Below are 17910 nucleotides of genomic sequence, written 5' to 3'. Positions count from 1 at the left end.
CATGTCTCTCCAGTGATTGATGGGTTGGGACTCATTGGAACATCACAGATTTGTCAACCAAATGTGTATGTTTTATAAGATATACAAAGGGCATGTTGCTGTCTCTCTACCAGCCGAGATGTCCCGAAATACAAGAGCTTCGCGTCGTCGCAACTGTTCTCGTTTTCACCAACTTGGTACATAAAATGGTACGTATAACTTTTCTTTTCATCCTAATGCCATTTAAGCAATATAGGACGTTTCCCGTGTTTCCTTAGCCTCATCTAAACACTCGGGGGAGTTGGGAGAATTCGAGACAGTTATGCAAACACGAGACGCAGTCGAGGGTTTGCATAACTGTCTCGAATTCTCCCAACTCCCCCGAGTGTTTAGCTGAGGTTATGGAAACACGGAAAAAAAGTACTCTATTGCTTCTATAAAACATTCCTCAAAGATCATTCGAAAAATGAAGGAAAATGCTAGTTTTTTTACTTCGATTGATTTTCTTGATACACGCTCATATTTCCTAAGAGCCAATCAAAACGCGCGACTGACAATACATAACCAATCAAAATTCGTGTGATGTCACAGCTTCCATACTCACAGTTTCCATACTCTCACCTCAACACAGCTATTGACCAATGAGAGTGCGCGTACTATCCTAATTATTTTATAAAAGGAGTTTGCCTATATCTGTAATTCCTGAATCCCTAAGTGAATTTAAAGCAATTATCGCAACAATGTAGACGTTCTTTATTGTATATATTTTATTCTATTTATTCATCTATTTACTTAAGTTTGGTTATCTTAGACTTCTCGTATAGCAGTATACCAATTAAAGATTAAAGATATGACACTTCGCCCATATTGTGTAATATAAACAAGACAGAATAATCATGAAATACTTAGAATAGCTCAAACTTCTATTTTGAAGTGACGTTTACGTTACCGTAGCCGTTTAAACTCCCTGTTATACCATTACGCGTATTTTTGGCTGTGGCCAGATTCCATTGTTTTCTCGCTCTATTTTGCTTTAACCCACTTGTAAAACCCACAACTTCATTTTAAATCAAGCCCTATAGCCAAATTCAGTCTTTCCTGGGACAAAAATGTTTTGTTTTGCTTCTGTTTTTGAGAGCGACTTCTGACTCCTCGGGACTCATATAACTTCATTAAGTTGTTCTGTAAACTTAATTCTTTAAGTCCCAATTCAAGTCCACGTGAAAAGTGACATTGCTGTTTCCAGATTGAACCCATTTTTATATAAGTTAAATCAGTTTAGTAAATAAATAATTTAAGTAACTTAACCTATGAAACCTGTTAATGTACGTGTCAATAGGAATAAATAACTGTCTAAAAAAATAAAGTTATTCTTTAAATATACCCAACCATGCAGTAGAGGTTTTACCCACTAAAACGCATAAGGATGAGCCCCCTTAGTCAATATTATATACATATGACTAATTTTCAAACTGAAATGATGAAGCTATCTTCAAAGCTTTGTCAAAGCCAGCCAAACCTTTTCCCTTTTCCTTTTCCTGATTAAGTAAACTTCCTCCACCCTTTTGGGGCTTGAAACCTCCGGAGCATGTCATAAATAATACAAAACACTTTGGTCTTAAGAGCTTTTTCTAAGCAAGTACTGACCATTCCTAGCCCACATTTGTACTCTTATGAACAAAAACATTTGTAACTTATGGCATAAGACTATGAAATTAATTTAAAAACTTGTTAATTTTGATAAACCTCTTCTTTAACTTAGGAAACAATACCCATTAAAAGGTGACGATAAATATTATTTATTTAGTATAACCTAAAACAGTGGATAGCGTTGAACATGTGCGCTTAATGGCCACTCAAACTCTGGATATCCCTTGCTATTCAGCTCCAAGCAACTTGCATGGAATTTGTGCCCAAATATGTTGTAATCTTTGCAGGAATAAATGAGTTGAAATCATCTTTTTGTGCTATGTTATCTCACTGTTCAAGTATATACTATAACAACTACACTAGCCACCTCCACTTTGGTGAATAGTTGCTAATTATTAGTTTATAATACAATACCTTTAAATTAATGTATTATAAACTAAACAATAAAATTTATCGCCTAAAATGATATTTAAATAACTAATTCTCTTATGCAGTGCATTTTAAAATCTAGGACTGAAAACTGCCACCCTAAGGTTCAGTCTGAATAGGATCACCCCTGTTATCAACTAAGTTAGTTTTCATCTCTACATCATCAGAATTGGCTTGACTGTTGGCACCAGCACCCCTGAAAAGAAAATTGGTTCATGGCAATTGAGTCCAACCACTTATGGCAGCAATGATCTACCCACAAAAAACCAAAGGGAGTCATCCTTCCACTACAGACATACGGAAAAAAATTGGCAACTCAGTTACAGTGTGTGAACAACAGGCCTATAGCCCGAAGCACAAAAATAACAGTTTAAGTTGCAACATTTATGAACATTAACTACTTATTAACTGGAGGTGAGGACTTTACAGGAAAATCTCAACTGAATGTACATGGCAGTCCCGTAAATGCAAGTACTTATCAGTCTTGTTATCATTTGAAATCATACTAAATAACATTTCATTCAAAAACATTATTTTTGAGAAAAATGATTCCAATTTGCTAAAATTAAACTTTATTAATAGTTGACATTCTCAAGAGGCAATGGGAAAACAAATGCCATTGAAAACAGAGAAGTGAATTACCTTAAATGTTGGTTTTAATTTGCATCATTTAGTCATTATGGCAAAATAATGCCCTTGCACCTAGCCAATCAGAGTGCTTGTTACCTTGGCAAAAACACTAGCCATGAAATAAAGTGCTTTAATAGCCTGGCTCAATATACTAAAAAAATTGTCTCTATAGGAAGGTCAACCCAAGAACCCAGACATGGAAACCTCAAAAAATCTAGCAGGTGAAATGAACAGGGAAAAATGTACTCTAGTGGAACTTTGGATATCCTTAACTCTTTAAAGAACTAACTGAAAATATACAGAGGAAAGGTTTCTAAAGGTCTACGTAATTTAATTAACACAGAAATGACATACAATAGGCTCTTGTGACAAAATAATAACAAAACAGTTAAATTAATTAAACAAAGTTCAAAGGTTCAATTGTTTTGTGGGCAAGGCTGGAAGTAACATTATTTTCCTTTCATGCAAATGCAAGTTAAAAGTCTAAATCCCACATATTGCTGCACACTCAACACTACTCGCCAGGCAATTTTCACAAATTACATTTGTATCTTAGACTAAAAGAATCCCCACAAACATCCAGGTAAAAGCCAATAACAATCCCTTTTCATTCCCCAGAGCCTCAATATTGAAACACACGCAGTAATGGTCTTTTCACTGGAACAGTCATCACAAATTTGATGCCCTCACTAAAGACAGATTACAATAATCACTTTCACTTACTTTTTCCCTATGGCTAGGACACCATAGAAGGCAGCAGTGATCATAACAGCACCACAACCAACAAATGTTGAAACTTCAAGACAAAGTATAATAGGAAAGAGGGCCAATCTATGGAAAGACCACAGAGACTAAAATTTACTCTCATTCAATGAATATGATTGCTTTGCTGCTAGTAAGAGCGAGTTTCAACTGAGTGTCCTAAAACCAAAACCAAGTGGTTCCACTTCTGATTGGTTGAGAAAGTGGCGCAAGAACTTTGAACCAATCACTGAGTGAAGTAATGCAAAACCAAAGCAATTTGCTAATTAGTTTTGACACCCAATCTATTCAATGCAATTCACTTTTGTATGCACAGATCCATGAAAATGGATCATTTTAAACACAAAAGTTTCTTTGACCTACACATACTATAATTATATGCCTCAAAGGCACATAACTGTAACAATAGGTTGTCAGGTTTTTTTGAAAGCAGCCAACTCTCAACCAACTTGCAGCTGACCTACTTTGTAAATCTTACATTGCAACAATATTATAGGACTTAATTCCCCACATTTTCTGTTAAATTTCATTTTTCAGACTTCCATCTTCAGTAAAAGATGGAGTGTTGATTTCACTGAATCATGCATGCCCTTACAATTCTGGCTTTGACTCTGTCGCTGATGAAAAAATCAGCTTGAAAAGATACGGATAACAAAAAGGTAGAGACGTATACTTAGTCTAACACTTTTTGTGTCTCAGAATTTAAGCATACTAGAAAACTTACAGAAAATATAAGCATCCCCTCATCCAAAACTTAAAGTGACTTTCAATCCAGTCACTGAGTGACACAAGCGCTGGGACATACTGACAACACATTGGAGCCTCAAAGGCTAAGATTATTGCACCCATCAGTCTGAAATGTAAACAAAACTGATATTTCAAAGCCAGTTAGCACAAAAGACAGTACTGCTACTCTGCATTGATACCAAAAAAGTCCCATCTCACTCTGTCCATGATGAATCAGACACACCATGTTTCATTTCTTACTAGCATCCAATCACCAAGTTGAACAAGAACCTTCTTTCAACACGGGTGACATTTGACACAAATTTTCAGAAAATTTTCTTTCTGCTAACTAATAGTATTAATATCCAGGTTACAAGCTGCCTCAGCAACAATAATAATAACTATTCTACCCCCAAAACTGCAAAGCAAAGGTAACTTTTTTGAAATATTCTTTTTAAAACATTTTCATTCATATATAGTTTGAGGGGACTTCCCGAATAGTACCTGTTACAGCCTTGTAGCTGCAACAGCTATATACATGTGACTGCTTTGACAGTGATATTATAGAGAAAAAATGAAATAAGGTTTTTGTCATCAACAGATAAAATATGACCTTACATCATATATATCCCCATTCCTAAGCATGTGGCTGACAATGTAAAAAGGACAAAGAAGCCAAGAGCAGCAGAACCTACCAAACAATAAAACAGGCATATTTGAATCAACAATATAAGCCAAAATTCAGTGGTTCAAAAGGAATAGTAGACATCACTAATTTACTGGATAAACCTATACCCAGAAAGCCCCAATTTTTCAAAGGCCACATAACGTTATCTTGTGGATAAGTCACCACATGTCAGTTTCAGTTGGGCAAATGATTTCAGTATTTGTGAAAAAGCACACTCTAAGCACAGGCATGTACAAAAATCTTTTATTTAAAGTTCTTTTTTACATAATCCTAGATAGTGACTTGTCCACTGGATTAAAAAATAATAATAATAAATACAGTGAAACTGTAAATAAATATTTAATAATAAATATTATTATTATTCATAAAAAAAAATAATAAGAAGCCATGCATATCCTTTGGGAGCAGCCATCTTTAAATTCCCAAGTCAAACATCTTAATTTATCCCTTTCATACTAATTAGTTTATTTTCTTAGCTTTAACAGTTTGGTTTTTTCTGTTTTGTTTCATGGTTGGGTGTTTTTATTCTGTTCTCGTCTTCATCCTTAATTATTCATGTTATATCTCACTTTGTTACACTATTTATTGCTCAACTTTAGTTTATTTCTCATTTGTCAACTGACGATGGATGATGTTTCATCCGAAACATGTATTGATTAAATATGAATTTCAAAAACATCGTATGGATCATCAAAGCGATATCTTACTTCGTGCTGCTAAGAAGTTTTGGTAATAATAATAATAATAATAATAATAATAATAATAATAATAATAATAATAATAATAATAATAATAATAATAATAATATTAATTCAATGAGTACACATTGGATATGAGATGGTAAATAGCCAAAGACTGAGATGGTAAATAGCCAAAGACTGAGGTTTATTAAATTCTGACTGCAGAATATTGCAACATCTACTTTTTTCTGCAACTGTGTCCCAGTAAAATTTCACTTCATGCACAAATTTTCAGCTTGGAAACACTTGCTGCATCATATTCCCTATTAGGTTATACAGTATATGAGCTGATAATCAAGATAAAGAGGACCAATCAGAAAGCTAGAAAAATTATGCAAAATTTAAGGTAGAAAATTTAGTAAGTAAATTTATCCATCCTGTGAACAACTGAGGACTGTCAGACAATTGAGTGTTGTCTTAACCAATCAAGTTGTCATTTGCCAAGTGAATTAGTACTACGCATCCTTCAAACAACTCATGCCTGGTTCAAACATTACAAATCACATCTCCCGAATATAATCTTGATCTCAGTCGATGTAAATGTAAATGTAAATGCAACTTGTTTACCCAGGAACACTTTAAGAGCGCTCAGGACCTCTTGGGAGTGCACAGGACCTCGTTCAAAATTGGAATAGATGACTTCACACTCTTGATTACATCATGGATAATCAGGGCAACATGGGAGGGGGGGGGGGGGGAAATTCAAAGGTTTATATGGAAATTCAAAGCAAAATATACTGTTCATGACTCTACTTTATACAATGTAGACTTTCGCCTTCATAAACAAATAAATAAGTTCATGTTCACAACTGAGATGAATTAGACTTGGTATCCGTTCTTTGGAATTCCTAAATATTGCTTTTTTTTGTCTTCATACATTCCCTGTAATTTTGTTTCTTTGCAATTACAGGAAATGTATGGCAGAAACTCTTTTTAATAAAATAACTTCTACAATAGCCGGAAATGATAACCAGAGTACCCAGAGAAAAACCTCTCCACAAGGAGAGAGCCAACAACAAACTCAACCCACATATGATGCCGGGAACGGGATTGGAACCCGGGCCACATTGGTTGGAGGCGAGAGCTCTCATCCAGTCTCACCACTGCGCCAACTAATGAAATTTATTCAATTTGTTGTTGGAAGCCCCTTAATTAAACGATCTTAAATTTGACAATATATGCCCCGATCTACATTGCCAAGTTATTAATTTTGTTCAAACGAGAAGGGGAAACAAAGTAAATAAAAGCGGCAAACGAACCAATCTGCCGGTCAGATGTTTCCTTTCAAAACTGGATTCAAAGTCAACAATATTCGAGGTTGAATTACTAAATAAAAATCTTAAGTTCAGACAGAGAAAAACAGAAATGGAAGGTTACACCTTTACGGTAAACTGATATGACACAATATTGACTTATTCAACTTACTCAGCGAGTAAAAACGGGAAGGATGCAAGATCAAAAAAAAAATCAATGCATATATATGTAAACTCACAGTAATAACACTCACATAGTCCAGACACAGCGCCCCAAAATCGTACCACGAACCTCATTCCTTTCGGAATACCACTATTGTTTGCGGTGTCTGCCATTCTTCAATTTAAATGCAAAGAAGGTCCAGAGATTTTAGGATGAATACACATTATTCAAATCTCACCTGACTTCCTGTAAGCGAAAATAATGATTGCGTGTATAGCACACTCGGAATGAGTTCGGTTTTATCTTGTGACGAGGATTGCTAAATATGGTTATGACGCTTCACGAGAATTCCCGGGAAAAAGTGGAAACGAGGGTGAACGAGGGTAAAGTCGGATGGTACTCTTCGCATTGTTCGGTACAAGTTCGTAAGTTCCGACGATGGCGATAGTTTCTATATCTGGTTATTGTCGGAAATCCAGATTAGCACCTACTGCGCATGAAAGTAACTTTGTCACGAATTCTTGTGTTTTGCAATGAAGGAAAACAATCGAAGATGAGGGAATTTGAACTTCAAAACCTGAAAGCTATAAGATCTGTTCCTCTAGTTTGTGTTAAAATTACCAGCTCATCAGGCAAAGAAAGTAGTCTAACAGTTTGTTTAAGAGATACAGTGAAAGCCTTGAAAGATAAGGCTCTCGGTGGTGAATATTCGAAGGAATCTCCTCTTTATAAACTCATTCTTGCGAAATCAAACCGCGAACTGAGCGATGAAAACACCTTGGAAGAAGAAAACGTTGAAGAAAATGGTGATTACGCGTTTCCTTCCGTTTTAGATAATGATAATCATTTCCTCAAACACAATTTCATTTATCACAGACGAATTGATCCTCATCAAGAAACGTCAAAACGTAGCTGTTGGTATCGCCGAAAAAGTGAGTAAATGAGTTCGGCCGTTTGGGTCGCATGCTTTTTTTACGTTAATGTCGTTGAAAGTTTACAGGTGTCCTAACATTATCCGCCCCTTTAAAATTGATACAAAAACTGAAAACTGAAATTATGTTAAGTTGTCAGCTTTCATTAATGTAGCACTCCCTGGATGGGTTCCGTGCAAAGGTCAGGTTGACCACTATTTTGTTTATTTAGCTTTGGGGCCTATGTTTCAATGTGTTGCAGCTTCAAGACAATAAGTTTTATAGCGCAAGGGTGCAGCTAAAGCATAATATGTTCAAAAACGAGTAATTGTTGACTTAAACGGAAATACTATCAGTAAGTAATCTACATGCACAATTGAACCTCCTGTTTCAATTTAATTAAATTTTGCTCATGGGATTTAGTCTTTCTGTTCTGCAATGTACTTGTATGATATACAACTTTTATCATCAATTTTTCCCAGGTGGTTCCGGACTCCAAGGCCCCCCAAATTTGCATTCATCAGAAAAAAAAAGGAGAAGGGTTCCAATAATTTTTGGAACAATGGATATTTTTATCCATGCCTTGACAGGAAAAAAAATGTCGAAACCATTTTTTTTCTTGTCAAGTATTTCTCATAGTTTCTTCTGCCCATCACTGTGCAGTTAACAACACCTACTGTATATCCAGTCAAAAAGTATTTCTCCTTTAAATAGGTCACATCTACATCAGTCCTAACAACTATTAAATTTCTCTCCACACCTCTTATTTTGAAGGGATGTAAAAATGGCAGTTATCAAGTTCCTGATCTCAAAGTTGTGAAGAAACTCACTGCTAAGCTTGATGCAGGGAAAGTCAGAGAGTCCTCAACAAGCCTCTCTCCTCTTAGTCTAGATGTAAGTGAATTTTATTTAAACCACAGCCTACATGTATAGCAGGGAAGAAACAGCAATGGGGGTGATCTATGGCACAGAAGTAAAAACCATTATCTGTGGGTTTGAATCCCTGACTTGGGATCACGTTTTCATATTAGCAACCTCTACATCCATGATTGCTTCTTAACAGTGCAGGCACTTAAAAAAATCTATTCTGTCTAATGCCAGATGATTTCACTTGTCAATGGGTTAACTATCCCCAGCAAATAATAATTATTGTCATTATCATCATCATCATTATTATTATTATTATTATTATTATTATTATTATTACTATTATTATTAGTATTATTATTATTATTTAGGTGTCTTGTTATGTTATTAAGCTTCTCTGAGGTGGGTATCAACCCTTGATACATTGTATGTTACTGGTAATTTTGATATAATTATGTAATATTATTTAAGGTACTGTACATGCTCTTCTGCAGCTTGTTGATGTTAATTGTGCAGTGGTTTGCCATTCTTCCATTTCACTCACTTTTATAAAGGGGTTGAAGAATCCTATCATGGCTGTAATGGTTATTGAAGCAGTCGCCAGAACATTCAATTTGCTAATACACACTGCATGTGTAGGTCAATCATTTTTTCAATCACAATAATATTATTGTTCCCTTATTATTATTATTGTTATTATTATTATTATTATTATTATTATTATTATTTTGCCATTGACAACAAATATTATTGTTGTTGCCTTAAGCCCTGCTACAGGTTTTGACATACATGTACACACTGTACGTGTTCATTGCATTGGGTAATCCTCAGATGAGAACTGCAGAGATCTGAACAATGAGCCCATTGACGAGTAAAATTGTCTAGTGTTAGACAGAGTAAAATACTAAGTCTGGCCGGTTTAGGCCGTTTTAGGGGTGAATGGGTTAACTGGGACATAGTTTTTCATCGAGTTATTAATGGGGGCATAGTTTTTCATTGAGTGATTAACTAGACATTCTTGTCACTCTTGCATATACATAACAGTTATTATTTTGTACCGTAAACTTCAATATTTAACTTGGGGATATGGACCATGCTTTTTTAATCCTATAGTTTAATTCAGAGCTTAGAAGAATTCTCATCTCTCTAATTGATTCCTCCATCCTACTGCAATCTGTGGGTGATGACAAAGAAAATGACATTGCAGGTACTGTAAACATTAATAATTTATTTTATCACTTAGTGTTACAAAGTCATGTCCTGCGTGGCAATGTAAAATATTTTGTTTCAGCATTAAGAAATTACTGCGGAATACTTGACAAGAGGAGCTTGAAAATCACAACTTTAAAATTAATGTTCATTGTGTAGTTTCTGTCTTTATGACATTGTAAGTGGCGATAATTCCCCCCCCACCCCCTTCCTTGGTAGTGGGGATATGAATTTTTATTAGGGGTGTTGTAGTGTTTATGCACTGTACTAGAGCTAAAGTTTTAAAATTGATGTTGCTTTTCTCTTGTTAGCCCATTTTTTCTCATTTGATGTAAACTACTCTTCTGAATTTTGAGATTTGGAATGAGGGAATTATACAGGCTGATTCAAATGCAAACAAATTTAAATGGCTGCCATTTTGGTAAAAAAATATATTTAGGTTCTAGTCATCAGTAATTATAATTAACAAGCCTCATATCTTTTTGCTCTAACTGTTTATTTTTTATTTATATTATTTTGTTTCTAATAATGGAGGTTTTAGATACATGTAAACAATGACTTAAGGATAAGAATTAGTGGTAATACCAAGGTTAGAATAAATCTTGTTTCGGTGACACATGATTTTCAAATTGACACTCCATTCATTCCATGCACATTGCATTTGGATCTTTTCACTCTTTTTTCACAAGCATTTTATTGTAATTACAGTAGATCTGACTCTAGTTTCACAAATTTGAAAGTGAGGAGTGGGTCATTTAAAGTGTCATTCCAACCTAATACACTGTTACAACATGTTAAATTATTTATTTTACTCATGTATTTATTCACTGGTATTTTAATAATTGTTAGGGTTAGGGTTAGTAAATCATGCGGTGTACATAGATAAAATATTATTAGCAGCACATTCACAGTAACCTACGAACATTACATACTGTACATTACAACAGCAGTATGCCTTGGTCTGGTTACAACAGCATTGTGATTTGTGTCTTTGATGATTTAATTTTAGTCCTATCCACATATTTTGCTTTTTAGGCCAGCAAGATGATTTTCATCCAAATATTGACCCTGTAAGTGCGCTAAATGTAGTAAGTTCGGTCTCATTAGTTACAGCTTATCAAAAGAGTAGATTTACTCTTAAAAATGCAACTTTAAATATGTGGGGCAGTGTGATAGTTTCTTTCCTTTTTTTTATTTCAGGGAATTCTTAAACAGTTAACAGACATGGGCTTCAAGGAAGCAAGAGCTAAAAAAGCCTTGCTTTTAAACAGGTAACAGTAATTACTGTTCTGTTCTGCAGGGCCTTAGGCCTTGTTTACATAATGAAAAGTTGTAAAGAAGTCTAAAAAAGGAAGACTTGAATGGGGCTCAAAATTGCATTCACTGCACTTCCACTCCCCTAGTTATGGACATCTGTGTGGTCTTATTACATGTGGATCTTAAAAGGAACACTGATGCACTTTGTAGTGTTATAATGTCACTCAACAGCCCGTTGAATAATAACTGTAAATCTAGTGTTGGCCAACAAAGGGGGAACTTGACAACAATGTCATAATATGATTGAAGCAGAGAAGATGAAGGGAGATCATGTCACGCTGATTTATCTTTGAGTGTAGAACTTGGAAAAATGTTCAGAGGATCAGTAGTTCCTAAGGGTGGCATGGTAATTTTGAAAGTGGAACATTTTGGCTTAATCAAGGTTAAAAGTTAAATTCACTTTGTATGGTAGGATGTCTCCTGTCCTGGCAATGGAATGGCTCCTTCAACATGAGAGTGACCCTGATATTGATGAACCACTGGTGGTAGGCACAAGGGCTGGCAGGACACGAAGGAAGAGGAAAGAATTTGTACCGAATCCCAGGGTATGAATTTAAAGTCAAGGAGGTTGAAATCCTGCCGGAAGAAATTATTGATTTCAGTCTTTCATGCGTTTGTCTGTTGGCTCCATCTGTTTAGCATCATCTGCGGGAGCTAGTGGCATCAACAACTCTGGCCAGGGTCTTCAAATAACTGATAAAAAAGTGCTGCCTTTGTAATGACATCTGCAAATCTACTGTAGTCTTCTTGGATAAGACCAATAAACCTTAAGCCCTGTCTCACAACCCTTGAATCTTCATAACCCTGTGGGACATAAAAGAACCCACACAATATCTGCAAAGAATAGGGTATGGAGTCTGTCCTCTGTGACATAGTCAGTGAAACTTAACCCATTGACTCCTGGGGGTTCCCCATTGACAAGTAAATTCGTCCGATGTTAGACAGAGTTACATACTAAGTCTGGCTGGTTTAGGCCGGTTTGGGCATTAAAGGGTGATTGATTAACAGACATTGACTCCTGGGGGTTCCCCATTGATTAGTAACATTGTCTGGCATTAGACAGTGTAAAATACTAAGTCTGGCTGATTTAGGCCCGGTTTGGTCGTTAAAGGGTTAAATTAGAAAACTTTAAATGTTTAATTGCGTCTGCCTCTCAAAATAAAGCTGTGATGATGGTGCTCGTAATTTCATCATAACTGAATTGTTTGCTGATGTTGTTGTTGTTGTTGTTACCAAGGCTGTCAATAACTTGAAGGAAATGGGTTTTCAAGAGGATGAAATTCTCATGGCACTTAAAGCAACTGTGAACAATCAGGAAGCAGCTGTAAGTCTGTCACCAGCTGTACTAAATGATTTCAGTTAACACCAAAAACAAGGCTGAGAGTCCAGAATTTTTGTAGTGAACAAGAAGAGCTCTTTTAATTAATGTTTGTTTATCAAAACTACATTGTATCAATCCATTTTAGTTCCTTACACGATAAATCATATTGGAACCTCTTAGCCCTGCAAATGAAACAATAACAAAAAGATGGCATATGAGGGCAAAAAAGGCTACCCTGCTGAGTCACTATGGCAACTAACATAACACCGAACAATAATTATGCAAAGGGGGAGTGGGGTCAGGAGCAACTGTGGTCATGCCAGTTTCTTGTGGACAGTTTCAGGTGTTTGGGGCCCGTAATTTGATGAGTAAAATCTTCTGGTCCCAGTTGTTCGAAGGGTGGATAGGCTATCCACTGGATAAATCACTATCCATTGGATAAGTCAATTGGTTTTGCTAGTGTTTATCCGCTGAATAGTGATTTATCCGGTGGATAAGGCTATCCAATGTTTGAACAACTGGCCCTTGAAGTTTAGACAGAGTAAAATCTGTAAGTCTCAGTCTCTGGTGGGAAGTATTAAAGGGGACATTTTTTAGTTGACCTACATCTGTTGATGTTGTTAAAGCCGGGGCTACATGAGTGAGTTTTTGCTCGCGCTGATAATGCGATTTTTTCCAATTTGGTTGCGTCACCAGAGCGCGACGAAAATCACACAATGTAGCCACCCTTGAACTTGAACAGGTAAAAAATTGCAAGAAAGAAGCTGCCAGCATTGAAACTTTAGCGACAAAATAGCAGAGATAAGTGCCCATGCAACCTAAGAGTATTTAGCCAATGAAACTAAAGGAGGAATGTTTGGTTGTAGTGCCCAGGTCTCTTGAAGTATGTGTTTTGCGCAGCCTTCAATTTGTCACCAAAATTTGTCACAAGTGTAGCCACCCTTGCACACAGGCGACGCGACAAAATTTGAAAAAAATCCTGGCGCGAGCAAAAAATCGCTCATGTAGCTGCGGCTTAATGCTGGCCTGCAAAATTATCATGGGTGTTTTGTTGCAGTGTGAGTGGCTTTTGGGTGACAGGCAGGGGAGCACAGAGGACTTAAATCAAGGACTGGATCAGTCAAGGTATGAAAATCAACATGCAGGATGTACCTCACCTTAGAACCTGAAACACAAAGCTTGCATGAAGTGAAAACATTGTTTGACTAACTTAACCTTGAAACACTTTCTTCTTCACAAAGCCAGCTCTCAGGATTGCCCTGGTCTGGCCCTGACCCTCAATGAATAAAAAAAACTAGAGCTGTAACCGCCTTCTTTAGCATTTCGTCATGTGTTTTTCACGGTAGACCAATGAATGCTCAAGCAGGGTTGTTTATGTTACCAAGGAAATAGATAAGTACGACGACTTTAACTCAGCATAATATGAACACAGGTGTCTCTGTTTTTGCAGCCCATTGTACCAAGCCATTATGGAAAACCCACTAGTTCAGCTCAGTCTTAACAATGCTAGAGTCTTAGGAGGTTAGTATAAATTGTTACTACATTAAGGTATTTGATTTGAGATGTTCACAACATTTCAAATGTTTCCCTATTAGTGTACAGTCACATACTTAAAGGCATAAGAATCCCTTTCAGAATTTTTCATGACAACTAGGTACACTTTTCTACTATGAGTACAATGCCTAAAGTGCTGCCTTCCTAGTATTATTTTAGTTTACTTAAGTTATGCTATTATTCCTTTTTGCAGCATTTGAAGACATGCTTGAAAATCCATCTACAAGTTCCTTCTACATTAACGACCCAGAAACTGGCCCAGTGTTACTTCAAGTCTCACGTATAGTGCAAGGTTTTGCTAGATGATAATGAATTCTGTCATTATCAGTGCTGTAAATACACTGTAGATCATATTTTATATGTGCAGGTCTTGGGAATTTTTCATTCTTGTAGGGATTACATTTTTCTGTACAGTTTCAGTCAAAAATAAGTGACAGGACCACTGTCACTATTACTTATGAGCAACCGCAACCTTGTGTCAACCAATCACAGAAAAGAATAGTCTCAATCCCTCAAGCCTGCAAAGTGCTGGCAAGAAGCTTTAACCTTAACTGTATTGCAAGTTATTAATTTTCAGGGTTTAGTTTTTGCGAAGGAACCTGAAAAGTCCAGGCTTATGTGGGACTGGAACCAAGGACCTTGCAACTCAAACCAACAGGGAGCTGGGTAATAAATTATTGCTAGTTCATATTATAATATGAACTGGTTGCTTTGAGAATTTGTGTATTTCTAACTGTCCATTCAAATCTAATTAGATCCTATTAGATTTGAATGGATAGTGTATAAATGCTCATGTGCACAAGTAAATTATGCAACATAGTAGTCTAAATGGTAGATGACTTTCTGTTAGAATTGTCAAGGTTTTACTGCAATTTTCATAATTCTGCTGAATCTCATCTTCAAGTGCCAATGGCCAAACTACGTTTTGACTCCCATCAATCGAACGAAGTCAGTTGATAATTATGTGACATACTGTAACTTACCAATCAGCATCTTTGGTTCTCATGGTACATTCGAACACGGCGCTGATAGAAAGCAAAGGAATATGTTCGAATCTTTTTATTGAAGAACCTTTAAAAAGATATCATAATAGCATTCAAGCTGTGAACTAAACAAAAACTCCAATTCACTTTCCGGAGGCAGAGTCGATCTTCCCGGCTATGTTCAGAAATTTGATTGATGGAAGCCAGCTTAGGGCTTGAAATTCTGCAGAATTATGAAACTCGCAGTGAGGCGTTTGTGTACTAAGAGGCATGGAAACGTTACAGAAATGCAATGTAGCTTTCCCCCTAGGCAACCAAGTTCATACACTGTAGATGTTAAGCCAATTTCATGAATGATGGCAGATTTCTTGTTTTCAATATATGTACCGTGTTTATGTGAATTGGACCTTTAAACCTTTCTAACAGGAAAAAAATGTTCATGCAAGGAAGGCCATAAAAGGTCATTAGCATAGTTGAATAATATTATTTGAATGGCCACCATTCGTAAAGAGGTCAATTGCCTTGTCACTCTAACCGAAGGTCTTGCTTTGGAAGATTTTTATTTTTAAACCCCTATCAAATAGGGTTTAATTGAGTTCTTGTTCAAGCTATCATTAAAGGCTGGGTGGTGAGGAGGTAAAAGAACTGATGCTTCCCGGTCCCAGCAAGAGGGGAAAAAAAAAGTATTTTAAATATTTTTTGTTTTCTGCACGTACAATTTTAGTCAAGGCTTAGCTTGGGCTATGAACAGAAATATTTTCATTTTACTATTAGCAATATTGGCCAGGGTTAAAAATTTTTGATTGTTATTTCTTCACCTTTGGTTGGTATTTTATTATTATTATTATTATTATTATTATTATTATTGTTATTGTCATTATTACTATTATTATTGGTAGTAGTAGTATATATTTTTTAATTTTATTTTTTTACCTACAAGGATGACAATAAACTCCCAAGTGAATTTAGCCCGAATTCTTGTTCCTTTTGTCATTTTCAATTTCCAAGGCAAGTACCACCACCAGGGGAAGGGAGTCCCATAGTGGTGGTGAGCGTCGAAGGGAGGCTGTATTCGCATGTCAGAAGGTCGGAAGCGAATTTGAGTTTCCCTCATATAACTTCCTTGCAGTTCACAGACGGGAAAATTGGAGATCGATTCGAAGCAGATATATTCCACATCCACTGGTCTTGTGTTGATCATTTTAATACTAAATGAAGGGCGTCATGATCTTTGAATTCTGCTAGGCTAATGCTATTCCTCGTGAATATCACAATTATCTTAGTTGCCGGGGTTAGAGATTCACAGTCTGGTGTTATGATAAGTGGATTCTGATCCACCCCCTTGTTTTTATGATTAAGTGGGGACGAAAAATAATGAATAAATAGCAGAACAAGGGAAAAACAAATATTTCGTTACGGAAGTCAGCCTTACTCTTTCTGTTCCGTGATAGACCCCGGCTTATCTATTCATTTAACACCCACAAGATAACATCCGTAATTCATTTCATAAGGGCAAAATGACAAGGAGATGGCCATTGACATTGGTCAGTATTCCCCTCCCCTTCCCTCGTCGTGTCTGTTTTGGTTCCTTTGGGAAGAAGAACCTCCGTCGTCACGCATTCACAGTTGGGCGGTCCTGACGTCACTTAAGCGGTAATTCATCTGTCTTTTCCTAAACTCGTTTATTCTCCCTTCAAGACACGCTCATCCTTGACTTCAACAAGAAGGGATCAGTTTTAAATAATATTTAAAGTTGGAAATTGCTTGTTTTCGAGGTAAAGGCCACAGTCTAGCGTTATCATAAGTGGATATCCGGCCAACACCCTTGATGTATGATTAACTAAGCAAAGTGAGAGAAAACTTCCCAAAAACTTTGGTTACGTTGCTGAAGCTACTGTCCCTTGATAGAGCCTCGGCTTATTTAGGCGTGGTTCAGGTTTGAACCAACGATCTTTTCTTTTTCATTATCCAAAAGATAACCACAATTCATTCCATGACGGCAAAACGAGCTTTACACCTTGGCATTGGTCAGTATTCCTTTCCCCCCTTCCCTCATCCTGTTTGTTAAGGTTTCCCTCCATTGTATGAGGCTTAATATCATTTAGGCAAAGTTGAAACCAAGCCAATGCAGCGGTTTCTCCTGTGATATTTGGGGGGACTCCAGGGAGGTTTGCAGAGGTATTGCCTTGTGCTTTTGCGTGAGTCACCTTCTGGCTTGCTTGCTTGCTTTTGTTCTCTGGAAAACCTGGTTTTTCATTTGCTTGGTCGCCTATTTTCTACAGAAGGAAAGCGCTACTTCGTATTTTTTCGCTTATAGTGAGTTTATGCCTCCGAAACGCACAACTCGTAACACTAGTTGAGCGCTTATTTTGACGTGGCCAACGACCCAGAAAACAAACTCGGATGTTTCTCCCGTCAGTCCAGAACTTTCTGTGTCAAGTTCTTCGTCAACAAGCTCCGCAAATATTGCGCAGGGTTCATCTTCGGGCCTGACTATAGCTATGGTATTTTTAAAACCAAGCCAATGCAGCGGTTTTCTCCTGTGATATTTGGGGGCACTCCAGGGAGGTTTGCAGGGGCATGTGCTTCTGCTTGAGCCACCTTATGGCTTATTCGCTTTGCTTTTCTTTCACTCCCTCCCTCCCTCCCATGTTTTTAGGGTTAAGTATACATTCGTCACACTGGTCTCAGTGATATGTTGACGGGTGCCATGGGAGGTGGACTTTGG

General features: G+C 36.7%; 2 protein-coding genes across 2 annotated transcripts; one reads left to right on the top strand and one right to left on the bottom strand.

The window, feature by feature from the left end:
- Positions 1 to 728: 728 nt before the first annotated feature.
- LOC137993573 (calcium channel flower homolog) lies at positions 729 to 7310 on the bottom strand. The gene is made up of 5 exons (XM_068839512.1): positions 7112 to 7310; positions 4795 to 4867; positions 4175 to 4303; positions 3412 to 3519; positions 729 to 2254 (listed from the first exon to the last, which is right to left on the bottom strand). The coding sequence occupies exons 1-5, from the start codon at positions 7191 to 7193 to the stop codon at positions 2158 to 2160; spliced, it is 489 nt and encodes a 162-aa protein (XP_068695613.1). The 5' UTR covers positions 7194 to 7310; the 3' UTR covers positions 729 to 2157.
- A 210-nt stretch (positions 7311 to 7520) lies between these two features.
- LOC137993572 (ubiquitin-associated domain-containing protein 1-like) lies at positions 7521 to 16157 on the top strand. Its single transcript, XM_068839511.1, has 11 exons — positions 7521 to 7826; positions 7897 to 7952; positions 8706 to 8825; positions 9912 to 10005; positions 11043 to 11077; positions 11208 to 11278; positions 11737 to 11869; positions 12562 to 12648; positions 13703 to 13770; positions 14096 to 14166; positions 14393 to 16157. The coding sequence occupies exons 1-11, from the start codon at positions 7574 to 7576 to the stop codon at positions 14503 to 14505; spliced, it is 1101 nt and encodes a 366-aa protein (XP_068695612.1). The 5' UTR covers positions 7521 to 7573; the 3' UTR covers positions 14506 to 16157.
- The last annotated feature ends 1753 nt before the right edge of the window (positions 16158 to 17910 follow it).

This window comes from Montipora foliosa, chromosome 2 (assembly GCF_036669935.1).
Source record: "Montipora foliosa isolate CH-2021 chromosome 2, ASM3666993v2, whole genome shotgun sequence".
Classification (NCBI taxonomy): domain Eukaryota; kingdom Metazoa; phylum Cnidaria; class Anthozoa; order Scleractinia; family Acroporidae; genus Montipora; species Montipora foliosa.
The sequence above is the reverse complement of the archived record's forward strand: the minus strand, read 5'-3'. Positions and strand labels throughout refer to the sequence as shown.